General features: G+C 34.6%; 2 protein-coding genes across 2 annotated transcripts in view; one reads left to right on the top strand and one right to left on the bottom strand.

Moving 5' to 3' along the window:
- The first annotated feature begins 3,920 nt into the window (after window positions 1-3,920).
- LOC129230052 (Golgi-associated plant pathogenesis-related protein 1-like) lies at window positions 3,921-13,160 on the top strand. Its single transcript, XM_054864437.1, has 4 exons — window positions 3,921-4,078; window positions 7,133-7,348; window positions 10,346-10,468; window positions 12,810-13,160. The coding sequence occupies exons 1-4, from the start codon at window positions 4,063-4,065 to the stop codon at window positions 13,073-13,075; spliced, it is 621 nt and encodes a 206-aa protein (XP_054720412.1). The 5' UTR covers window positions 3,921-4,062; the 3' UTR covers window positions 13,076-13,160.
- A 3,097-nt stretch (window positions 13,161-16,257) lies between these two features.
- LOC129230257 (acidic mammalian chitinase-like) overlaps window positions 16,258-26,801 on the bottom strand; it is a 26,676-nt gene continuing 16,132 nt past the window's right edge. Inside the window, 3 exon segments of the mRNA XM_054864657.1 lie at window positions 16,258-16,672; window positions 18,039-18,161; window positions 18,765-18,950. Coding sequence (XP_054720632.1) covers window positions 16,298-16,672; window positions 18,039-18,161; window positions 18,765-18,950 — 684 coding nt within the window. The 3' untranslated portion in view covers window positions 16,258-16,297.

Here is a 26,801-nt window from a genome sequence, read left to right as displayed (position 1 = left end):
GGGAGAAGGCAGTGCGCTCGGCGATTTTCTCTCAGAAAATTTTCAAAATTGAAGTTTTAATACTGAAATTTTAAACAATATTTGGTGACGTTAATGTTCAGGTAATCTCACCCATCAGAATGTTTTGAAATTTAAATATTAACGTTGAGGCAATATTTGATGCTGAAACATGTGCAGGGGCAGTCGCCCCCTTTTGCCCCCACCCCTGATTCACCGCCACTGGTCCCTTGTATAACATGGTTAATTACCGTGTAATATCAAAACCGTGTTATACAATATTTTTTTATAAATAATTTTTTCAACACCGTATTGAACAAAAATAAAATTCAATTTTTTGTGATTCGTTTTATATCAAAACCGTGCTGTACTAAATTCAAGTGTATGAAGCCCGTGTTATAATAGTTGCAAATTTCGAACCGTGTGATATCGAAACCATGCTGTACACGTACCGTGTCATAAGAGGGACGCCTGTACGAGAAAAGTAATGGTGAAACAACTCAAACTCACCTTTGCAATTACAAACTTTTCTTATTCTGTGTAGTAATTGCAAAAAGTTTTTTCGGTACAGCGACGGTCATCCATTGAAGGGAAATATTTGTTGATACTGATTTGTAATACAGATTGCGAAACAGGAATATCTGACAGATTTATTAAAGATATTTGCGTCAAGAATGAACGTTAAGCAATAACTCCCAGAAAAAATCCCAATAAATTTCTAAAGAATCCTACTCGCTTGTTACAATGAAACCGTTAATTAATAAATTATCAGAAAGTATTGCGTTGTAAAAACATGGCAAGTGCGTATTGGAAAACCGCAAAGAAAGATTAACGTTCCGAAGATTACCAGAACTGCATTTTGTGCCGTTTTAAATAATAAATTTATGAAAAAAAAGTTTTCGTTTCTTTTTCTTTTAAATTTCAATCCTACCGTAAATCCTATCAAACTGCCTCTTAGCTCGCAATCAAAAATGTGTTTCAAGTTGATTAAAAAAAAAATAAAGAGAAAATCCCCAAAACACTCATTGTAAACGTTCACGCAGTCACGTAAATTTTTAATTTGTCCTGTGACATTTCATATACATTTTGCTTTTATCTGATGACTTTAGAACTCCTTGGGAGAAACTTAATCATCTTATTCACTCTGTTTGGCAATGCTCGAGTGTAAATACACTATATGACCAAAAGTATTGGGACACTTTCAAAAATTCAGATTTTTAAGGATTTTTCAAGAAATTAAAGACGAATTGCTCTGTAACTTTTGTCACATAACAAATATGCTCGAGCTGTCAATTTCCAAAAATTAGATCGCCCTTGCGTTTCGGGGTCAGTAACAAATTGGGGAAAACAAAAATGTTTTTTTTTTTGGGGGGGGGATCATTCATCGTAAGTAGAGCAGAGTAAGCTGCAAATTTCAAAAATTAGGTAGCTTACTATGTACAATCATTTTTCATAGTTTTGAGAAGGTATCCCTGATATTCACGAAAATATAAGCATTTCTTTCAAAACTAAAAATTTTATTTGGTGGTTTTTGGCCCATAACACACAAAGTTTTTCATCAGAGCTTACAAAACTTTCAGAAAACTTGACAGCATACAAGAGAAGCATAATACTAAAATTTGAAATTAAAATGCTTAAAATTTGATGAAATATGGGTAGTTAAAGCAATTAATTTTTCATAGCTCATGTGTGAAAGATAGCAATTTAAAGTTTTCATAATTTAAAACACAACTAACTTCTTCAATTCATTAAAAAATTCCAGTTCAATATCTTAAAAATTTAGAAAGTTATCAGCGACCAGTTTAATCAACTAAATTTCAATAAATCTTGGATAGGCGACGAACCGCGAGGAGTCGTTCGAAAGTTTGTACATTTGCTGCAATCGTTCAGTGTGATTCATGATAAAAACAGCTTATTTGCGAACGATCGCTTGCGATTCGTAGCCAATCCAAGGGTTATTCAAATTTGGATCATTAGATCGCTGATAACTTTCTGAATTTTTAAGATATTGAACTGGAATTTTTTTATGAATTGAAGAAGTTAAGTGGGTTTTAAATTATGAAAGTTTTAAATTGCTATCTTTCGCGCATGAGCAGTGAAAAATTAATTGCATTAAATATCCAAATTTATCAAATTTTATGCATTTTAATTTCAAATTTTATTATTATGCTTCTCTTGTATACTGTCAAGTTTTCTGAAAGTTTTGTAAGCTTTGATGAAAAACTTTGCTTGTTATGAGTTGTAGTTTTGATTGAAATGCTTATATTTTCGTGAATATCAGTGATACCTTCTCAAACGTATGAAAAGTGATTTTACATAGTAAGCTAACTAGTTTCTGAAATTTACAGCTTATTCTGCTCTATTTACGATGAATGATGACCAAAAAACATTTTTGTTTTCCTCAATTCGTTACTGACCCCCGAAATGCAAAGATGGTCTAATTTTTATTGGAAACTGACAGCTGGAACATACTTGTTATGTGACAAAAGTCACAGAGCAATCGGTTATTGATTTCTTAAGAAATACTTAAAAATGTGAATTTTTGAAAGTGTCCCAATACTTTTGGTCATATACTGTAGTTTAAATATCGAGTGTCTCACAAATTTTTGAACTAGCTCTAGATTGTGCAGAACTAGCCCTAGGTTGAAGTGTAGTAAATGAATAGTTATGGACACGTTTAAGAGGTTTTTAAAATTTGGATTGTTGTTAAACTGTGTTGTTACAGTTTTAGTTCTTGGAAGAACTAATTCCCATACTGTTCAAACTTAGAAACTACACTTTTATAGCTGGGAAATTTTCCTTTACTTTCAACTATATTTTATACTTTCTTCGACATAAATTGGAATACACTGGTTTGACCAGTTATGGTAAAACTCGCTTAGTTATGGGCATACTAAAAACTAGCAAATGGTCACGCTATCTGAATTCAATCATTTTCAGGAAATACATGAAGCAAGTATAACAACATTAAAACACTTATTTTTATTTCAATACAATCAAATTTTAATGCATCTTGAAATTTCATTTCACGAAACATTAAAATTTAAAAAAGGAAAACTAATAAATCACTTTTGAAAGGTTTGTCTGAACAACAACAATAACAACAAAATGCTCAAATGAACGAAATAAATAGAATCATTCTACTGCTGCAATATTTTTTTCGCTTGTAAAATTTATTTTATGATTTATCATCAATTCTATATAATAATTTTGAATAAAAATGTCCCAAAAAATAATTATGGTCATATGTATTCATAACTTACTTTCAATTAATCATAACTTATCTAAAATGCTTACTTTCAATTCACTAGTTTGGGCAAATTAGCTTCAAAGGATATTAAACATCTTAATTATAGGCAAAAATTTACAAATATGAAGCAAAAAAAAAAAGCTAAGGAATGAGTTCGTAGCAATAAAAAGGCGATCTGATTTTTTAAAAAAGCCAGCAATCTCAGAAAGAAACCCTTCAGAAACGTAAATGAAAAAAACAATCACTATTGGTAACTGAAAAGTATTTTCATAACACTAAATGTAAACCTATGTTTTAAAAAAATGGTGTGGGGTTCTTGAAAGATGCTATTTTAAGGATCTACTGAAGGTGTTCCCGGAATATCGATTACAAATCTGATATTGACGATACAAGAAAACATATAACTGGCTGGATGCCCAAAACATAACTAATCATTGACCCTGTATCATTTATAAATCAATCAACTTCTGCAATTGATGTTACCGGAGAGAAGCTACGCCAGCCTAGTCGGAAACTAGGAGGTTGGCTCGAAATCGCAGTAGTATAAGTTTTATGACTTTCGCGGGAAAAGTTGGTCCGGGGATCAAATTGACAAGGGGCACACCACGGCTGTGGGTGGCCCTGGATGCTTCAGTAAGTAGCATACAATCTATTTCATTGGGTAGTGTGTAAAAATAATCTCCAGAGGAAGCAAAACAAAAACAGAAAAAAAAGAGCAAAACTGAAGGAAATGCAAAAATCATGCCACCGGACATCACTGGAATAGAGAAACGGAAGTTTGGAAATGGCGAGTTCTATTTCATCAGAACTACAGCATGCATTCAAACGACGGTAAGTACTCTCTTTTACTACAGATTTTACGATTTATGTATGAAGTTTTCGGTGATACAGTGAAACCTCGTTACAACGAGTACCAATACAACTAGATATCCGTTTCAGGGAAATAAATTGTCATTCCCGATTTAGTTTCTAGAACATTGCTTGAATTCAGTTACAACGAAATTGCAGTTACAAGCAAGAAAATTTATTGCCCCTTGAAATTTGTTGCAATTGGGTTTTACTGTATTAACGACCGAAACATAAATTTAAGTGTAAAAAAAAATTATCATAGCATTGTCAAGTTTGTTGAATTAGGTAATAGTGACATTTTTGCTGTTAATTATTCAAACCAGTATGTAAGCGTAAAAAAAAAAAAAAACATTTGTAAGTAAATAATTAGGTAATATAGTGACATTTTCCCTATTGTTCATTTAAACCAACATGTAAATGTAAAGACAAACATTTGCAAGTAAATAAGTGTTTGAAAATAATTACGGAATACTATAAAAAGTAATTACAAATCAGGTCCTGCTAAAAAAGATTGTAACAAATGAGGCAATGAGAAACAAAGGGATGTAAGTGGATTTTTTAAAGTTTCGAGTAAAACGCGTTTAAAATTCAGATTTTGGGTAGGCTTTCATTATTTTTTTTTCTAAATCATGCTGTACTACAGCACCCACCAGAACTACTAGTACCATCTCTTGCCATGAAACAGAGGAAAGGTTCTCCTACCATCTGTACTGATTGTCTCCAAATTTTTAATTTTACCACTTACATCCCTTTGCTTCTCACTGCTTCAAATATAAACACACTTTGAGTGAGGCGAACCTTCAAAAACTAAATTATGGATTTTAGATCCATAATTAATTTTAGGTCTCCGTTCATGAACGGAGAGAAAAGTTTGTTTAACCTTTTATCATTATTACTTACTTAAAATCTTTTTTTTTTTTTTTTGGTGTGGACACGACACTTGACATGCCATAACAGTGACATGACACTTTGCCACAATGTGTTTTTGCTTCCGTTCTGTGTCATGAACTAAAATCACAACTCTGCGCAAAAATCTATTTTTATTTCATTGAACAAAGGTTGGAATACTATCTCAGTAGCTTTTGGATGCTTGAAAAATCTTTTGATTCAAGATACAGATAAACGTGTTAGTCCTTTGCAACAGGGATTCTCACCCTTCAGGCTCTGCGCCTCCCTTTGAATATTGACATGAGGTCATTCTCCCCAACATATGTGATCAAGTCCCCCCCCCCTATTTGTTAGTACAAGCAGTACAATAGAAAACTGAAGCTGATTAGAATAACTGAAACAAGTAAATAAGAAGTAAAAATCACATTATATTGAACATAATTGCACAAAATTATTGCCAAAATAGTCATTACATTTAGGTCGAAAGTTTTACCCAAAACTATTTACTACATTTGAATACTTTTACACTCTGAGTTCAGGTTGCTATGCTATCAGTCATACAACCTTTTTTACTTACCATGCAATTCTTACTTCCTACCTTAAATCGGCACCAAATGGGTTCCAAATATTCAGGGTTCGAACATCTTTAAACCAGCCCCGCTTCTTCAGGACACTTCCACCATTAATCACATTGCACTAGCTTCTAACTAACGAATTGGAAATTCATTAGAAAGGAAACTGATATTTCTGGTATACTAGAGCAAAATGGCGCGTGTATTAATGCTGTTGATGGAGAATTCCAGAATTTCAACTCTACTAGCAGGATAGTGTTTTTCATGTGTTGTTATCTTTTCAATAAAGGCACGGTTTCCTAGGAGAGAAATCGCTGATCTTCGGCATTGCGCCAAGTTCCGGACATGTGCGCGAGCCAAGCAGGCCTTAAGCTCTTTTTTTGCCTGGCTCTGACAAGATGAGACCTAAGGGAGTTTATTTCTTCTGAAGAGCCCAAGTGGCAAGAGGAATGATTTCTACGTTTGCCCAGAATTAAGTTACCACAGCAATATGTTATTGGTGAGGACATTTTAGACCACTCACTATTTCTTATTTGAATCTTTTTTCTTTTATTTTTCTATCCTTCTTTCGTTGGGAGTGTTTCTTAAGTTTTTGAACTGAAGTTGTTTCAGTTCTGTATGTCCAGAAACGGAAAGATTAAGCACTGCAGGATAATTTAACGTTCTAGAGGCTTTTTAAAAATAAATATAAAAATGAAAGAGGTTCAGAGCTACTCTAATCTCTGAATAACACCAACACCCAACTATATTTCTTAAACCAGAGTTGTTTAAGTGAAAGGAATCCTTCTTTCATTTAAATTCATCTTATCCGGGGTCAAGCTATAAGCTCGAGTCCCTCTTATCTTCTGTACAGACACTTTAAAGTTCTTTTTCACTTAAGTAATGAGTTGTCATCGCCCCAAGCCACGAATAAGGCTGAGCTATACCCGCTTATACCCGCAGCTCGCTTACAGCAAACAGATACTGCAGTTTCACCCTTATTATGGAGCATCAGCCTGGATTTGCCACATCCAGCAAGAAGCAGCGATCCTCTCAGTGAAGCTGAGATGAGTGAGCTCAGTGTAGCTAGCTGTCAGAAAACTAACCATTACTATCTTACTAGTGTGAAGGTAATCTCAGCTTCAATGAAAGGACATGTACGTCCAGACGGCTTTTGGACTATTCCAAGCTGATGACCCCCAATAAAGATGAAACCGCAGTATTTGGATGTCGGGTCGTGGTGGCCTGATCGGTAAGGCATAGGACTGGAGGGTAAGGCATCGTAGGAGGTTCCCGGGTTCGATCCTAATCGATCAAAGATCCACCGCCTTCATTAATGGTGACTGTGGGACGTTAAATATGCTCGTGGTCCCAAAGTTCTCTAAGTGATACGATGCCCTTGGGGGGTGCTGTACCAGGATTACTCGGCTTTTGGTATGGATCAAAAAATCAAAGCTGTCTTCAGGGTCCCATTCAACTGGTTAAACCACAAATAATGGTAGGTACTACACCCTGGAGTGAAAAGAAAAAGTGTCCGGGTGTCGTGATTGGGATGCAGGTATGCACTTGTCTTTTAATTGTTCATTTTGTTTTTCAGACAGTGACAATGACTCATGCTTCTTGCCTTCTCCGCGGGAATTATCCTTCGACGTAGAAGCGTTTCGCAAGGATATGGTGGTGGCTCACAACCAATATCGTCAGCTGCATGACAGCCCACCTCTTAGTGTTATGCAGGAGTTGGAGGACAGCGCACAGCATTGGGCGGAAACAATTGCCGCCAAGGGACATCTCGAGTACTGCGAAAGTATCAAAAGTAACTGAGATGAAAGTTTGTAGCTATTAAACTTAGCTCATATTTTGATTTATATTTCCATATTTTTTTTGTCTTGAGAAACCAGAAAAGCCACAAAATTAAGAGCAAAATATTTTCAGACAAGTGTTTCTGAGTTTCATGGAACCTCTTTATCAGTGATTTTCATAGAAATAGTGCGAGGCCTAGTAATAACTGGTTCGCGATTTGTTAAAAGAGCATCGGTCCCTAAATGATCATTTCAAGAAAACGATGAAAAATTGATGGAAATGTAAATGAACCGAAAAAGTATTCATTTTTAATGATTTAATCCCAAAACATTTTTTGAATTAGCAAACTTTGAAAGAATCTAAATTGGCCTGGTAAAATATGAATGATTGTTGCCGTATGGTTTTGGTATGAGCTTTGGAAAGGTAAATTTCATGTTGCCTTGACAGTAATGACATCAACCTTGAACTTATCTGGAATTGAAATAGAATGATTTGATTCCGGATTAGTAAATTGGTTTAAAGTGTCATCTTGTGATGTAGTATTTGATAGTGATGGAATGCTTTCACTGCAACCTTTGTCTATCACCAGTACACCAGCTTCTTTCTTGTATGTTTCAGAAAATCTTCAAAATATAATTACATCTAGCATATTGCAAAGAAACAACATTTTGTTTAAAAAAAAGTTCTAAATAAGTACTAAATGGAAATATTTATGTGATATTATACAGGATACAGCTATGAAAGTCATATTTCCATTTATGCATCCTTATTTTGTAGGTACTGGACTTTCCTATCGATATTATTATCATTTGCATCGACAGGCTAGTTTTAACTAAATTTAATTAAATGTACACTGGTGTGCAAAAATTAAGGACGAGACGGTTTTTTCAATATAACTTTGTACAAAAGCTTTCCAAATCAACACATTTAATACCGTAAGATCCCCAATACGTAAGGACATGTGTAATGTAAGCAACACTTACTAAAAGAGAAATTATAGGGATAAAAAGAAGCTTTATTGAAAAAGTAGCATGGAGCGCAATGCGACTGAAGGCCGAAACATCCCTGTGATGGGTGTTCAGCAAGAAACATCCGGTCTTTAGTAGGAGATATGATCTCCCCCGACTGCTAGGCAGGTTTCACAACGTCTGCCCATGCTGAGAATGAGGGTGTCAATGAGTTGTTGAGGCATTGCTACCCATTCGTCTTGCAGCGCCAATCGAAGCTCCCGAATCGTTACTGGTGGTAAGGTACGAGCTGCCAAGCGTCTGCCTAGAAAATCCCATACATGCTCGATGGGATTGAGATCCGGAGATCGTGCCGGCCAATCCATACGTTCAATATCCTCACTCTCTAAGAGCTGTTCGGCAGCTACTGTGCGATGACATGGTGCATTGTCGTCCATGAAAAGGAACTGCGGACCCATAGCGCCTCTAAAAAGACGCACATATGGAAGAAGAATCTCGTTACAATAACGGGTCCCGTTGACTGAACCTGCATCGAAGATGTGAAGGTTTGTACGACTACCAAGCATGATTCCTCCCCAAACGAGAACACCGCGACCTCCATACCTGTCCCTTTCAATGATGTTCGAGGGATGATTGCGGCTTCCCCGCTCTCTCCAGATGAGTATGCGATGAGAATCGCTGCTCAGACTGAATCTGCTCTCATCTGTAAAGAGTACTCGTCCCCATTCATTGTCTCTCCAATTCTGGTGTTCCCAGCACCACAGAGAACGCCTTCTCCGATGGGCAGGCGTTCGAGGTACACACCGTATAGGGCGTCGTGCAAACATACCACCACCGTGCAGTCTTCTGGCCACGGTAAAACGCGATATCGGTCGTCCAGTCGCCTGTGTCGTGTGTCTAGCGATTTCTCCCGCTGTCTGCCGCCTGTTTCTTCTGGCCTGTGAGACAATATACCGGTCATCTGCGGGTGTGGTTCCTCGTGGACGACCACTACTGAACCCCCGGATAGCTGTTCCTGTAGTTTGAAATTGTCTCCAAAGTCGTGAAACGATGCTGTGAGCAATTCCGAACTCTGCAGCCACACTTGTCACACTGCGGCCTTCATCCAACTTCCATATGATTCGACCTCGGGTAAAAGCATCCAAATGTCGTCTAATAGATTGATTATTCGCCATTTCTCGCTGAGGCAGCAACTCGGTGTGATTTTAACTGCTATACGGCGTGCAATCTCTTTGCCAGAAATGCTGATCTTACACCGACAACATGCTTTATATTACTCAGACACTCCCCCATTACGTCTGCCTGGATATCTGCGCATGTGCTACCGTACATCACCTTACTTAATCTCCTGATTGGTCTTTCTGTCCGCTCTGCCTCTTCGTTCAGCTGATATGCTAATTTTCGACTTCATCCTTAATTTTCGCACACCAGTGTATAATATCTCCACTGTAAGTATAAATGCGCCATGGGAGCAATAAGCAACGAATAATGGTGTGTCAGTTTCTGTCTCACGATTCCGTCATTGCAAAATATTAACTCAATAGTTGCCATTCTCAGACAAAGAAAATTATCAACATCACTACTGCTACAACAAACGTTATTTATCAGACTAATGTAAGATTAATAACACGATAAAATATTTTACTTCGATGGGTTCAAACTATGATGACATAGTTATTTTTCTTACCTGAAACTTTAAAGCAGCGTTTTGTCTGTAACATTGTTCACAGTACAAACTTGACTCTTGTACTGTCTCACTGTATTCACTCCTCCCCCTACATTTATTTTTGAGCTTTAGGATAGTTTTGAGTTTTAAAATCTATGCGTGTTACCGTTGAAGACTGAAATTGGAGAATGTTGACTTTCGCTGGTGATTCACGCTCAATTTTTTCGCCGGTGTCAACGTGAATGTTTATATCGGCTAGTGTCACCAGCTAGTGTCGATACTTAAAAGATTTAGAACTTCACAGTAATCTAATCATTTTCCAGACTGAAATGTTACAACTCTCTTTATAATCTTTGTTGTTATCCTTTTTTTGCAGATGTCGGGGAAAACCTGCACGAAATTGATCTTCGTACTTCACCCACGAGAGCAAATGACATCGCCCTCAACTGGTACCGCGAGATCAAATATTACAGCTTTGCAGAGCCCCGATGGAGAAGAGGTAATTTTAAATATCCGCTCCCTTCTTCATACTGTCCTGAATTTCAATTTGAGTTTCCAACATTTTCTATAAGTAAAAAGCGGTATCGACCTCAGGAATAGCTTTGTAATAGTCAGGGAATGATCAAGTCAAAGTCAGGACCAGGTCTGGCATAATTTGCAGCCCCTCTAACAAGTGAATCTGCACATTTCAAAAGTGTACTAGTGTCCAAAAAACGGAAGAAAGAAAGAAACTTACCCTATTTTGAAACCCTTAAAATAGTGATGCCCGGGTCCACGGACCTTGCGTTAATCAGGATCTGGGCACTGGTATCAATAGACATAATAAATATTCTGAACAATTCCGGAAAAATAGTTGTGCAAATGATTCAATTTTGAATAATGATGCATTACATAAGAAAAATACCCTTCAAATAAAATACATTTCATCTATATATGATGCATTACAGTCATACGGTCCGCCTGCGGCTCAAAGAGCGTTATGTCTATGAGTCATAAAGGATGAAGGCAGACAAAAACTCAACAATCCCAGGTATAAACTTATTTTTGGTCAAATAAATTCCGGGAAAGCCCCTTTTAACTAGCTTATACAGTTTCAGCTGAAAAGATTGACAGTTAAATGAATTCATCAGAATGATCGAAAACATTGTTTTAGTAATCATACGAATTGCTTATTATCCTTTTAGGCTTAGCTGAAATTTAGGCACTACTTTCTTCATTAAATCTATCAATAAAAAGTGAAGGAATTGTCAGAAAGGAACAGTTTTCTTCCAGAAGTGAAGGAACAGTTTTCTTTTTGACACCATTGGAAAAAGGGCCATTTTTTATTCCAGAAATATTACATACATAAAATACGCTTTATCATAAAATCTGTGATTCTTTTTGGTAGGAATATATGTGTAGTTTCAGCTGATTCAACTGGAGTGAGTATTTTGATGACAAGATTTTTTTCTTCTGTAATAATTTGAATTCGTTGTAACTGTAACAGATGTTTCAATGAAATACCTTTTTATCAGGAGTGGCATGGATTTTCATTCTGTTCTTTAAGTATTGAGTATTTCAACAAAATTATTTATTCTTTGGGGTTGGGAGATTTTCACTTGATTCTGATTCAATCATCAGGATTGCTCATAGTGGTCACATTGCCCAATGTCTTACGTTTGTCCAAACCTACTCTCCTTGCAAACGGTAGATAGCGAGTAACGTGATCATTATCATGTTTTCGATGTACATATACAGTGTTTATTTTTGTTGATTACTTTTTGTTCTGCTTATAAATATTTTGAAACGATAAATCTAAGTTTAGTGATATGTATATTTCTTTGCTTCTTTTATTGGCAGTATCTTTCGGATTGGAGAGTTAAAAGTTATTATAATATTTTTTTAAACTTTAAACGTTTTCTACGGCGATTTAAAATGATTCTAAGCGTATTTAAATTAGATACTATTTTCTTTAAAAGAGAGAATTTTGACGGACAGGTGTAATCTTTATATCAGGATTTTTTTTAAATTGCTTTATGGACTATGTTTGGAGCTTAGACAAAATTATATGTGCACATCTTAACTAACGAAACAGAATCGTTATTTTTATTTCGGAGTGGAAAGGGAAATTTACACTTGCTCTAAGAGTTTTTTTTTATTTAATTTTTAGCGCGAGCAGAGCCATTCGGATACTGTGTGTGTGCTAGTACTGAATAAATTGGTTCATAAAGGTTGCATCTTTATTGCGGTGGGAATAAATTACAATTACTTAAGAACTTTCGTAAAGTATAGGAGAGGGGGGTGTGGTTTTGCAGTTTTAAAAAACTGATTTTTTTTTTTCTGTTCATCTTGTTGTTAAACATTTCAAAAATATGTATATTCCCGAAATTTCAAGTCGTTTCGAGCAAAGTTCTCTAAGCTGTCAAGTATTCAGTGTCCGCTCCTTCAAACTGTAGCTCTGACAGATGCCGAAGAATGCAACAATTCTGACAGTTGCAGACGCTCAGAATGTCGGTGCTGCTTGCTTGAGATTAGTTATACTATAAATAAATAATTAAAAAAAAGAAGACGCTTAGGAAATCCAAGCTGATACAGGGACTGTACTCTATGGAGCTGGATTTGAGGGGGTTTTTTTAATGGGTTTTTCTCTAACAAAATAGCGGAATTTTCGTGAATAGAACAACATCCATTTTTGGTCGAGTAACTAAGGATAAAAAGCAATTTGCGATTTCTCAAAAAACAAAAAGTGGATTCAGCTATTTTTATGTTATTTTTCCATGAGATGATATTGTTAATATTTTGAAGAATCACCCCTATTGTTTCATTCAAGTTTTACTGTTCACGCCATTCCTTCTTTTCAGGAGCTTTCCATTTCACTCAGATGATATGGCGGAGCACCACTCATATTGGAGTGGGCTTGGCCCCAGTTCCCGGAGAGCCCCGCCTCTTTTTGGTTGTGCGGTACCATCCAGCAGGCAATTCCAACTATCCTGGAGAATTCCAGAAAAATGTCCATCCCAGAATGTCACTAAAATCCACAGATTCATGGTCTGTAGATGACAGATCATTTGTTCGAACTTACTCGGGAAGGTTTCGCAGCATCACGTCAGAAGATGCTTATATCTAATAACTACAATTTTCTGTTTTATTTTGAAAATACAGTATTGTGTCGTCGCTTTTTTTTTTTTTTTTTTTCAGATTTACAAAAATAAAATACTAATTTCAGTTGATTCATGGTTAGAGCTTTTGAAGTTTTCAGTCCTTTTGAACTATATTTCGTTATGCTTAGAAGCATTATCTAAATAAATAAAAACGTTAACTGCTTAATAAATTTTTAAATTTTGAGAGAGGACGGAGTGGAGGGATTAGTGTTGGGAGGTCAAATCAGTTAAACTTCAGCGGTCAATGCAACTAAGCTCATTTTACGGTAGTTTTCTGATTTTTAGTAAATTTAATAGAATTTATAATGTTTTCCTTAGTACGGATCTACTTGTTGATCCATTCATTCTTTGCAGAATTAAAATAGAAAGTATTGTAAACAAAATTGTCTGAATAAATAGATGAATTAGGTATGTCTGTGGGATGTTTCACATCATTTTAAACATTTGTCTGATTTTTGGATTTATTTTTGTATTTTAAATACATGTATTTCAGACAGTTATTATTGCAAATACACCGCCAGCTCAGTCATTCCAGCCAAGGACTGCAGTTTCGTGCTTATTAGCACTCATCAGCCCGGCATAGGAAGCGACTGAGCTGGAGGTGGAAAACCTCTTAAGGAATTCAAGAATGCCAAACAAACTGGTAGCTAATATAGAATTAGCACTGACCAGACGAATAACTGAAGCATTGGTTCGTTTCAACTCGAAGATTGAAGGCAATTTATGGTATTTTCAGTAAGTTATTGTTTCCTTCGATTTGAGTTCTACTAGTCAATTTTAAAATCTAGATTTTTACTTGAAAATCTCTCTGCAAAGAAGGGGACAGCTCCACTTTTTAAAAACTTTCACGAATAAAAAAAACCAATTTTAAGTTGGCTCTAAGTTGGCGCCAATGTCAATCACATTTTAATTAATTAGCTATAATATTGCTTTTATTTGTCATGTATTCGAACTGTCCCGTTGTTGCTCCAAATACATATTTAAAAAAAAAGTTCTTCAATAAAATACAAATATTGTTTGGTTCTATTTAGAAAACAATACAAATTTCGCGTTAAATAATACTTAACTTGCAAAATAATTCAAAAAATTGATAATGATGCTGATGTATTAATTTTTTCTTGAACCGTAACCTGTTACTGCTCCTTATCTTTCGTATCTGACGGAATATTATTTGGAGATGTCTTTTTCTCGTACAAATTTAAAGAAAATATATTTTTTTATTAAATATAAAACGCAAAACCAGAAAAAAGTGGAGTTATCCCCTTTTTGGGCAGAGGTCTTTAATTGTTATTGTCTTTTTTTTTTTTTTTTTGAGTAATCACGATTGCTTATTGTCTTCACTTGAAAGTAGTTGATGTCCACTGATTTTATTTTTTCCATTGTTTTAAAGCAAACTCCTCTGGTGCATGGACCTCCACGAGCACGCCCCTCCTCCTCAGTGGTGGCGTGCATGTCCTCTGGTCCACGGGCCTCCGCGAGCATGTTCCTTCCTCTGGGCGGTAGCCTCCATGTGCTTCGGAATCGAATTAATAAACGACCTTCTCAACTTTACACAATCCTTTTTACTCGAAATCAGTATCTAGCACACAACACACAGCATCCAGCCCTTGACATTCATTTGAATTTTGACGTCTTGAATTCAAATTATGGTTGCGATAAAAACAATTAGCAGAAACAAGAAACCCAACCAAAAGGGTCCTATCGCAATTCGTGATTGTGAAAAACATGATTTGAATTCAAGATCTCAAAATTCAAACTAATTTTTATTTATTATTATTGTTAATGTTTTGTTAGCTTAAAAGTCTCGGTTTAAAAAACTCAGTCAATCGAATTCCTTCTGTATCCATTGTCATCGCATTTATTATACATGTATTTCTGTATGAAAGAAATTGATGTTTTACCAGTTATTGTAATTTAAAAGGATGCTGTTTATTAAATGTTATACTCAGTGGTGTTCCCATTGGTCATACTCCATATACGCCGTATACTCTCAAAATTTTTTTAGACAAATAGCGTATACCCTCAAGCTTCATAAGCTCATTATTTTTTGCATTGAAAAAGGCGTTCCTTGTAACGCCGAAACACGTGTCTGCTGTAATTTACAAATTTGTGCTTCTACTTACGTTGTTTGTTCTGACTTTAATATTATGTATATGATCGCATACACATATTGTGCAGTGCATAACTGATTACTGGGAGCATACCCTCAGAAAAATTAATGAGAACATCACTCATTGAAGTTTGAAGCATGTATGATGAATGAAATCAAACAAAGCATTTAGAGAAATGGGAGCTCTTATCTTTTTTCCCGCAATCAAGCGTGGGAATAATGCTAATTATTCGGATACAGTCCTATTCGGAAGACGAAAAACAGTAATGTATCACTAAACATTATTGAAAAAAACTTGAGAATAATTTAAAAAGTCATTTTCATTCCTATTTGTAGTATTTTGAAAATCATTGAAATCTATTCCATATTTCAGTGGTTATTCATTCTAACTGTACTACAGATTATCAGCAGAAACTAGTAAATTAACTGTTAATCTTGATTTCTAGAAAATGTGCATTCATCATATTATATGAATACAGAGTTGCCAACCTAGGAGAAACAATTTGAGGAGCATCCGTTGTGATTTCAAGGGACATTTTGAAATTTTAATAAAAAACAATTTAAAAAAAAAACCTAAAACCACTTTTCTAAAATTGTTTTTGAGCTTTGATAATTATTTGCACTAGCAATAAAAATGATTGTTTTCAAATTAATAAAACAGCTAAACACTCAACTTTTATTCAGAGTAAAACAGTATCAAAAATATGCTAGTTTTTATATTTATTCTAACCATCATATCTATTTAAGTTTATTCTATCGCAACATTTGTCTTTTTAACGATTTGCAGTTGAAAGCTTTACTCTATGTAAGGCCTCATTTGAGCCTCTTTAGTTGGGGCAAACCTGACCTGGCAGAGCTGAAATGTTGTGGTTAGAAACAGCATATCCCTTCACAATGCAGCCAGGTTAGGTTTCCCCCAACTATAGGTTTCGATGCAAACAAGTGTTTTTTTTCCTCATTAGAATGCTATTTCTTAAATGTTTTGGTTGTTTAAATGTTAACTGTCATCCACAAAAGCATAAATAAAATATAAAATGCTTAACAGATTTTAATCTCTTTATTCCAACAATCTACTTCTTTACTTGCAGTTAGGTACTTGATCCTTAAAATTACATGTAGATGTATTCGGATCAAAACCAGAGCCTTCGCCGCAATGATAAGTATGCTTGGCGAATTCGCTGCCAACTTTGGCGCAAAAGTAGAAGATCTCGCAATTACTCGGATCGGGGAAGTATCCTTCTGAGGTACATCTGAAGCCAATGCCTGGATCCACTGTTGGCTGAGGACCCTTGGTGGTACCTTCAGGGGGTGGACGTACGACGTCACCATTCAGCTTTTTGAAAATGGTGGAAAGAAGAGGATATTTCTCCCCGAAACATTTACCCCTGAAATCGTCGGTTTCTAAAGACCAGACCATACCACCACCAAGCTGGTTCTTGATGGCATAGTCCACCTGGAAAGAGAAAAATTATGAATGACTTAGAGAACAAGAGTTTTTGCTAAGTTACTAAACATGCATTAAGAAACAAGGTTTGAAATTAGCTGGAATGTGACAGGCAAGATATATATTTACCTCTGTGCAAAACAAAATTTTCAGCATCATTTTATGGTACAAACTACAAGGTTTCAGACACTTTTTTCGAGGTTAAAGGATTCCCCTTTTCCAGTGAATAAAGGTATGAGCAACGGAGTGCGTGTAGTTCGAGTGATTTAACCTCGAAATATCTGTATGCAATATTTCTGGAAATTTGAGCAATAAAATGCTGGTTTGGTCCTTAATTTTAACGATTTTGAAAAATAATTTTCTTTATGTCTGCTATTCATCATCACTTAAACATTTTAGGGAGGTGACCATAGATTAAGTTGAACTAACAAGAAAATAACCCTACTGCGCAAATACTAAAATAGCATATGTTTCAGAAATAACTTTTATGTAATAAATTCGTTTTGGGTGATAGATAGCGAACTTCTTGCTCGCAATTAGTGTTTTCCATTTGGAAGCAAAAACAATTTTTTTTAAATGGTGTTCTAATGTTTTGTTCGTTAACGAAGCAACGCTAAGATGTAGCAAGAAAAGATCACTTAAATTTCAAATTATGTAGATGTTTTGTTTAATAAATAATTGCTGTTAGTCCTTATTGAAGACGAAACAGGATATCAGATCCCTGATGTGAAAAGATGACGCGACAGTCCAACAGTAACGGTAAATCAATAAACAGTTTCTGCAGTGTCATTGGTGGAGGGCCAAACAGGCCTATCCTAGTGAAAAACTCAAGTGCTTAAATTTCACAGTTCTTGAGATTTTAACAGACCCAATTTTTTTCCTGGACTTTTAAGAGAATTCTGGTTTTATGGAGATTGTGTAGCTAAGCTATACCACCAGGGATTAATAACTACAACAACAAACAAAAGACTATATGCAATTGTACACATACAATCGTTTTATTATTCGCTTTAACTATTCAGTAAAAATATGGCCAAACATTGTTGTGTTGTGTCGATTATCTTCAATACACGCCAATTTCGTTGTAGATTATTTTCCTAAATTTTTGGCAACCGCATTGACTAAGCCATTTAAGGATGATAACATTCGTGCTTATTACATTCAAACTAATAATGCTGCAGTAACTCTGTGCTTTTTTCTCATAACCACAGTAACATGATTCTTTACTAAACAAAATACAATGACATTGAGCTTTGTTTATGTCATTTCTTTGTTTCTCTTACAATATGAAAAACCATAAGCACAATTACAGTTTCGTTTCTGTAAAAAACTATTTGCACTTTGGGTAAATTATTTTTTTAATAAAATGACATACCTTGATTTCAATGCTCTTCTTATTATCGTATCCTACCCACTGGTTGCCTTGATATGCATATGGGGCTTCAATTGTGGGAGCAAAAACTTCCGTCCAACCGTTATTCTTCACATCTAAGCATATCTACGTAATAAAATAAAAGAGTTCCACTGTTAAACTAAATTAAATACATATTCAGAAAATTTAAAAAAATGTCGTTAACAATTATCTTTCTGAAAGTCTTCTCAAAAAAGTTGCATACCAAATTTTCTCTAACCTCAAATGCATTGTTAAAACTGCGGGTTGAATGTAGCATCTTTTAGGATAAAACGTTGTAGCACTAGAGGTACATCCTTAAGAGTGCCATTTTGCAACCTATGGCATCCTTAATAGTACCAGAGGGAGCCAAATGACACCTTTTAGAGTCAAACGGTGAAACGTTCTAGCACTAGAGGTACCTCCATAAGGGTGCTATTTTGCCACCTATGGCATACTTAATGGTACCAGAGGGATTCAAAATAGCATCCTTAGAGGTACCATACGGAATTAAATATCACCTTCAAGGATGATATTGGGTACCATAAAGAGCCAAATGGCACCCTTAAGGGAACGCCGCTGTTGCTACAACGTTTCACTCTAAAAGGTGCTGTATGCAACCTGCAGTTTTAACAGTGCACTCAATCTGATTTGAAAGCAAATATCGCTAAAATACTTGATAAATTTATTCAAGTACACTTTAAAACTTACTTCATTGTATCCGAGCATTCCGGGTTCCTTGGTCATTGGTCCTGCTCTTCCTGGTCCAGTTGTTGGACTTCCAATACCGGTTTTTGATTGGTCGGCGAGAGTAAAGGATCTTCCATAAAGACCCATGCCTAGAATAATCTTGTTCCTGGGAGCTCCGTTCTTAATCCAATAATTGATGGCATAATCCTACGACAGAAACAAATAAGTTACTGTTATTATTGCTTTAAAAGCTTTTGTTATGGGCTTACTGTAATCTTCAATTACGTATTTAAATATTTATGGTCTTTTCAAAAGCTAAACAAATCGGAAATTGAAGCCTTCCAAATGTGTTTGAAAATTATGACGCTATTGATGGCTTTACGCGGCAACACAAAAATTTCTCTTTTAAACTTTTTCGTCAAAATTGTTGAAATTTAAACTGTGAAACAGAATAATCGGTGAATGAATTTTCAACCGGAAATCGTCTAGTGGCATTCCTGGTATATCCAGAGAATTTAAAAATTCAGTTGGAATGCTTACGACTTTGTTTTCATTGACAATTGCCTTGTTCAGCATCAACGGTCAGCACAATCTGATTATGATTTTTTTCAGCTGTCAGTAATGGCTCATTATTCACAATAATTGTAGCTAAGACAGCGTCATTGCACTGTTTTTTCTCGTTGCAAATCAGTGTCAACTAAGTCGGTGACCAATCGATCAGATGATAACATACCATGACTAAACAACAAATTTGAAATTGAAATGCATAAATCTTCAATCAACACTAAAGCTTCATCATACATCTTTGGTGTAAAATCTAGATTTGAACATCGGTGTGTTTGCTTAACTCTATGGAGTACATCTTCAAGCATAAAATTTATATAGATCCCCACAGATGATGATTGTGTTGAATATTATGTCGGGAAAATTATCTTAAACAGTTGACGAATACTGTTTCTCGTTATGCAAAAAATGCATTAGAAAATGCAACTCCCAATGATTGTGTGCTAAACACTCGACAATTAACGGTCCACAAATATTCCCCTCTTTTCGAGAATATTTATCGAAAAAAAAATGTAAAAACCACATTCACTTTGTTTTGGATGCACAGTTTTGTTTTGGATGGAGTTTTGGTCCCCATGTCTTGGCTTTAATTTTTTTATTGTGCCCGAGATTGATGAATGTTGTGTTCTTTGTTTGTGTGGCTTCCATTATTTTTTTGATTTTATTCAACACTGTAAAAACAATTAAGAAACGTCCTAATGGGCAGCGGATACGCCCAATTTCTGCCAGTAACATATCTTGCAAAAAAATAGGAACGTATCCAAGTAAAAGTCAGAAACCTTCCTAAAATTATCCTGAAGTCTTTCTGAAGAATCTAGAAACCTCTTTGATTCGAGACGATCATTTCTCTGAAATCTTTAGAGAGAACCGAAGTAAGATTAAAAATAATAGCTTGGCACATTTTTTGACTCATGAAGAAAGTACTAAAAGCATTATCGCAACCATAGCCACTGCTAAGAAGGACTTTCAAGCACGCACAAAGAATTCTACTTGCTTGTTACTCATGGAAAGTTACGGAATTCAGAGACTCACTTCCTCCCATTGGGAGTCATGTCAATCTGGACGGACCACGACGACGGTAATGAAGTCAGTTCAACACTACAATTCAATTAACCTTCCCGAAATTATCCTGGAATCTTTGAAGAATTCGGTACTATCCCAGGCTAAAAGCCAGTCGTGTCGCTGGACCTTCAGAAAAAGCTTAAGCAAGTTGAATACAAAGCTTGACACCTCTCTACTTTTAAAAGAAAGCTGTAACACTAATGCTGCAAACAAGTATCATGAGTCTAATTCGTCTGCGATTCCTGCTAAGCTACGGAATCCAGAGGCTCATTCACTCTCATTGAGAGCTTAATCAATGCAGACTGAACGTAATCGATGACTTAATAAATACGCTTAGTTAATCTTTAAACTGGAAATTAAAAATGTTTTTCGCAAAAAGTGAGAAGTCCGCATTTATGACGATTGTAGCAATTAAGGAAACTTTTTGAAGCAAATACTGGATTTCCAAATAAAATTGTTGAGGACCTGTAAAATCCCAACATGTTCCACGGAAATAATCAGTGACATTTCGGAATTATTTACAATGCATGTAAAATAGCGTGAAACATTGGTAAATAATTTTATTTCGTAGAATCAGGTCAAGCACATTAGGTTTTTGACAATGTTAAAAAAAAAAAAAGAAAAAAAAATCAGGGTCGTTTTTGGTGGTTCAAGTGCTCTTCGTAGAAAATATCTTCAGTAAAATATACTTGTTGACCGTTTTCAAGATGTACTGCAAGATACTGTACAGAAGGGTTTCTTTCGTATATGGGGAAGCTAGATAGCTTCGTTGCTGTTTTTATGTCCACTCATCGCGTTATTTTGGCAATTTTGTCCATATCTCTTACTTCAAATACGACCTAATAAGGACCTTTTAATAACGTATTTCACAAAGTATTTAATTGATTTCGCGGAACTGCAAAACTCGACATTTATATGAGCTTCATGCGTTTTTAAAAGCAGTGGTGAGTATGGAACTACCCGCTGCTTATCAACTTCAACTTGATTAGTAGAATTTGACATTTAGATTGAAATGTGTGGCCTCCTCCTTTCTACGGTGATATTGTTGATAACCATCAATATCCGTAATATAGTATCATTTGTAAATTTTAATTAACTTAAGAATAAAATTTTTGAGGATGAATTAACTTACAGCACCATCTAGTAAGAATTTACAGAACCAAACAATCAATACACATTATTAATGTATAATAAACATTTTATTTGCAATAAAAAAAATATCAAAACCATCCTATCTTTTAAGTTGGACCAAATTACAGATACGTATGAAATTGGATAAAAATCGGTTCAGTAGTTTCAGAGTTTACCCCGAACAAACATCGTGATATAAATTTCTTTACACGAAAAGGTTTTTATAAAAAAAAAAAAAAAACTTAATAGTAGTGATTTTAATAACGATTCCAGCGATGTAAGATTTGTTATTTCATTTTGACAATCGAAATGGAATCTTACGTAAGATAGGGAGGGGGGTGAAAAATCTTACTTACCCTTACATGGGGGAGGGGGAGGCAAAAATACCAAAATGTTCCTTACGTATTTAATAAATGGCTCCTAAGACAGAACTACATGCAATATACCGACAGAGGTATTTCAGATCGATGTGTCTATCACAAGGTCGAAACTGCAGTGTACTGGTATATTGCAAATTTTACCCTAGTTAGATTCAGTTTATAAAGGCTCTGTTATACCGTGCTCTGAAATACAAACGTGATTGACACTGGGCCATTCCACCGTCACGTGCGGGACAAAAATACGCTTAAATTTCATTAATCATTCGGGTACAGATGTGATATATCCCTCCATTTGGCTACATCCGATTTTTTGCACAAAATTGAAATATTTTTCTGGCCGATGAGGCGATAATTTTTTAAGCATGGCATCCGTGGCGAAACTAACATGTGTTTGGCAACCCGAAGGCAATCTATTCTGTTCAAACTTGTTTACTTGTTATTGGTTTCATGCAGGAGAGATTCGTGTTTTTTCGTGCAATATACCTTACAGGAAAGCTTATTTTGTATTAGTTTAAATTCAGTAGTTGTGTTTTGATGAATAAATATTAGAAAATGCCAGTTTCTTCAAACTTGAACGTTAATTAAACGTAAACTCCAACTTGGTGTGTATCTGTAAAGTGCCATTGTCATATGTTGTGTTGTATCAAACTGAGTGTGAGGGTTTATACCATAAAAAGGTAAGTTCTTTTTTTTTAATTAAAAAAAAAAAACTCTCACTTCCGAAATTCTTTGTTTTTAGAAAATCGTGAGGGTTTGTTGTAGTTTTTAACTTTATTTTTACTGTATGTAAATTAATTTTATAAAAATAGTACGGTTATTTTATTCTAAAAGGGAATTCTTATCGATGCCACGAATTATTTAGTCATATTCTATAAACGTGCCTCCTTTAGGTACTGAATTACTGAAAATAAGTTGACTCTAGCATTATATAAAAATATGAAGGTGTTATTTTATGTAAAATATAATAGGTATTTTGAAAGCATGTCTAGATAGCAAATTAATGTATGGCATTTTTGTATTGTTCATGTTTGGGATGTTCTGTTGAGAAATTTCAAGTTTTCATACATCGAAATTTGAGTAACTAAGCGTTTTTTTGGCTGAAATAGTTATTGATTTTGGATGTTTTCCGGTTTAAATATCGCATTTTCAATCGCTTTGCTCTTTTTTATTAATGTATGAGAAAAGTTTTTGTTCGATGAAATGCATGTTGGGAAATAGCATTTATTTCTATTGGTACATACAGTGGCTCCCAAAAGTGTACACTTTGAAAATTTTTAGTAAAACCAAAATAACGCGAAACTGAATTCGAATATGAAGTCCAATATTTTTTCACATCATTCCTATGTCATTCTAAGTAAAACCCTGTAGTTTTTTCAAAATAATGACGGATCTTCTGTTTGAAATGGGTCAGAAAACGAAGAGACAGAGGAATAATACGCCACAAAAGTCATCGTACACTCAAATATTTTCAAATAAATTCATGATTAAAATTATCATATGTCGTTTTTTTTATTATTTTGGCATTGTGTTGACCCTTAAAAGTCATTTGTCTTTAATTTTTTTGTGTATTTATTCTTTAATATTGTGCTTATTACTTTAAAATGATTGCTATTCGTAAAAAAACACAAACACCATTCGAAATTTGAATTTTTTCCTCACAGTAAAGGTAAATTGGTTTGAAATATCTCTAAATTAGTTAATTTATTTCATTCTATAGTAAAATGATTGATAAAATGCTTTGAAGGAAAGAATCGGACCGAAAACAAGGTAAGAAAAAATCAACCGGCAAAGTTGACAAGGCGTGATCGGAGATTTACAGTTAAAAAAATTATAAAAAATACACATTTTAGTACTGTAAAAGTTTCTGCAGAGTTAAATGAAAATTTTTACATTTAATTTTCACCTAAAATTGTTCGCCAAGTTCTCTGATTAGCTGGATTTAATGGGACCTCTCCCGCAGAAATTTTCTTGGCCGTACGAAAAACAGAAAGCTTTCGCTTTTCGTCGTAAAATCAATGATAAATAAGCTCAAAACGTTTTGGAATTACGTCTTACTTACAGATAAAAATAAATTCAACATTTTTGTTAAATTGTTGTGTAATTGTAAATAGAAGAAAGAATTAAGAACTTAATCTTAAGAACTCAGTTGGACCAGTTAATCAGGACGGTGAAGGTGTTTTTGTGTGAGGGTGCATAGTAGTATTAGGACTTGGTAGTTTGAAATTTTTTGATGAAATAATGTATCACTAGTCGACCCGTGCGGAACTCCGCACTGTGCTTCGAATCGTTTCATAAGGCATTTCGCTCTTTAAAAATTTCAAAGAAAGAACATTATGAAGAAGAAATGAAAAAAAGTAAGCGCAGAAGAGAAGACATGTAATTTAAAGACATCAGTAACAAAACCTCGTTAAATACAACGTTGTGATAATTTGATCATCGCTCACCTTTTGGTCGTACATATTTTCAATGCAAACATAAATATCATTAAAAGTGGCTGAGTAGTGACTCGTGAAAGAGCAATAATTGTGCATGTGAAAAAAACAGGTTGTGGCGAATACAGTGCTGCCCATGTGAGCATCTGACAGGAAAAAAAGAAACATTAAAGAGATATTTATTGGCACGGATTCAAATTGGAGCCATTCTGATTAACAGCCCGACACCCCAACAAACCTAGCAATTGCGCCTTCCTTTTCGAAAGCTATTCATTGAAGGAATGCGTAGTAAAGAACAGCAAAAAAGCTTTTTGCCAGAAAAAATAATAATACTAAGATCATGCTTCTATATTTTGTCATTAACCAGCATGATACGATTTAAAATTTTTCGTAATGCATGGAATTTGATTAAAGAATGACGAATATCTCACGTATCGATTGAAATAAACATTCTAGAAAAGTAATAAATTAGATTGAAAATAAGTGTTTTTATCTTTGAATATTGAACTAATTTACATAGAAGGTTTCTTTAACCGTTACGGCTTAAATGCCCGCACATGTTTCTTTTTTAATCGAACACTTAAAATTCAAAACCGAAACCAATTGAATTGAGTCCGTTTTTTTAAGTGTAATTTTTCGAACGTAGACAAAATGTTTCTTTTTTTTCAGCAGAAAGCAGAGGAGTAGAAAATGATTTCTTGCTAATGAAGTTGATAATAATTTTAATGTTTTATATCGTATTCGCGCGAATAAAAAAAAAAAAAGGTTTACTGGGTGAAACTCGTAGTTTTAATTTGGCGTAGTATTTTTTCATTTGTACAAAAGGTCGAACACTGCTATTAGAAACATCTACATTTCAGCATACAATGAAAATGTTTTTTCTGCAGAAAAAGGATTTCCTTGAGGTAAATCTAATATTTTTTTATGCTTACATTATGCTGAGTGGTCGGGATGTAGTTAAAACTTTAAAAAAAAAGGAAGATCACCCTTCGATTAACAGTCAACTTATCCGAATGATAACTGTAGCCTGCATAAAGGAGTCGAAACACCAAGTAGCATTCTCACTGCATTTATTTTATTACGTGTGTATGTTATGAGTGCATATAATGCGTAATATTAATTTAAATTTGATATTTACATTAATATTACAGATTTTGTCTGATAACCCAAGCTTGCTCGAAGTTCAGATAGTTTATAGCCGAACGCTCTACCAAAAAAAACTTATCAATTTAACCGAACAACAAAATTCAGTGCTTTTAAGCTTTATTAAAATACAAACACACACACACACACACACACACACGCGCGCGCACGCATAGGCTATTATTATTATTATTATTATTATTTGCCAAAAGCGACGAAAAAAATTGGAAAATTGTATTAGAACTTTGCTTTTAAAAAAAAATATGCATAAGAACTTCAAGCTGCATCAAATTTTTGAAACAGCAAGACGCGTTTCCAAAAACTTAATTTTTCGACCGTAAGTCTATTTTTCGTCATTAGTCAGCCTGACAAGTTTTAAGAGGGGAATAATATATGAGAGGGGAATAATATATAAGATTAGATATTAAAGAGAAATGTTTTAATTTTTGCAAAATTTTTACAATTTGATTCTGCAGGCTTCTTGAAGAGTTATAACATAGATGGCAGCACGTGTTCATTTAACAGCACGGTTAAAATACAAAATAATTTGAAATATAAGCTCTTTTTTTAACGTAGCCATTCGAATGCAGTAGAAATGTGATAGGCTATTTGTTTTTTACAAAAAGAAGAAAAAAAATTAGTTTACCCTTCAAATTGAGGTTTTTTTTTTTTTTATTTGTACAAAGACTCCAAAACTCATTAGAAGAATCTTTACTTCAATATACGATTCATTATTTTTTATGAACAAAAAACAATTCCATTGTTGTCTGTAATCTTAAACTTGTTACTTATATTTTCGCTTACATTATACTTTAATTTTCTTACCAGAAGCTTAAAAAGAAAAAAAAAACGTACAATTCAGAAGTAATTTAGCAAAGTCACTTCAAGTTTTCATATCAGCAAGGAGCGGTTCCTTCTCAATTATTCTATTTTTTCATAGTTGTTATTCACTTAAGTAAGTGTTCATGTAATGCGCGATATTTCTCTAATTTTTTTGTTGCAGATTGTCCGGACGTGGGCCCGAACACGCACTCTCCTGGTTATGAAGAGAACGCTCTGCCGATCAAGCTATTCAGCTCTGTCGGTCATAGCGCAAATTAAAGTTATAAGTTTAACCGAAAACCTCATTCTGGTTCTTTAAAACAGGTTTTTCGGCTGAAAAAAACATATTTTAGACCGTGGGTCTATTTTTCGTCAGTAGCCAGCACCATAAGCTTTAAAATAAGGCGTAAATCAAAGAAATCGATCAAGAATTGAGAAAAATCTGGCGTAGAAACCAAAAACAGGCTACAGAAATAATATATAAGAATACTGTTCTTTTAAATATTTTTAAAAACAATTTAAAA

This window comes from Uloborus diversus, chromosome 9 (assembly GCF_026930045.1).
Source record: "Uloborus diversus isolate 005 chromosome 9, Udiv.v.3.1, whole genome shotgun sequence".
NCBI lineage: Eukaryota > Metazoa > Arthropoda > Arachnida > Araneae > Uloboridae > Uloborus > Uloborus diversus.
Note: the sequence above shows the minus strand (reverse complement) of the source record. Positions and strands in the feature narration are given on the sequence as shown.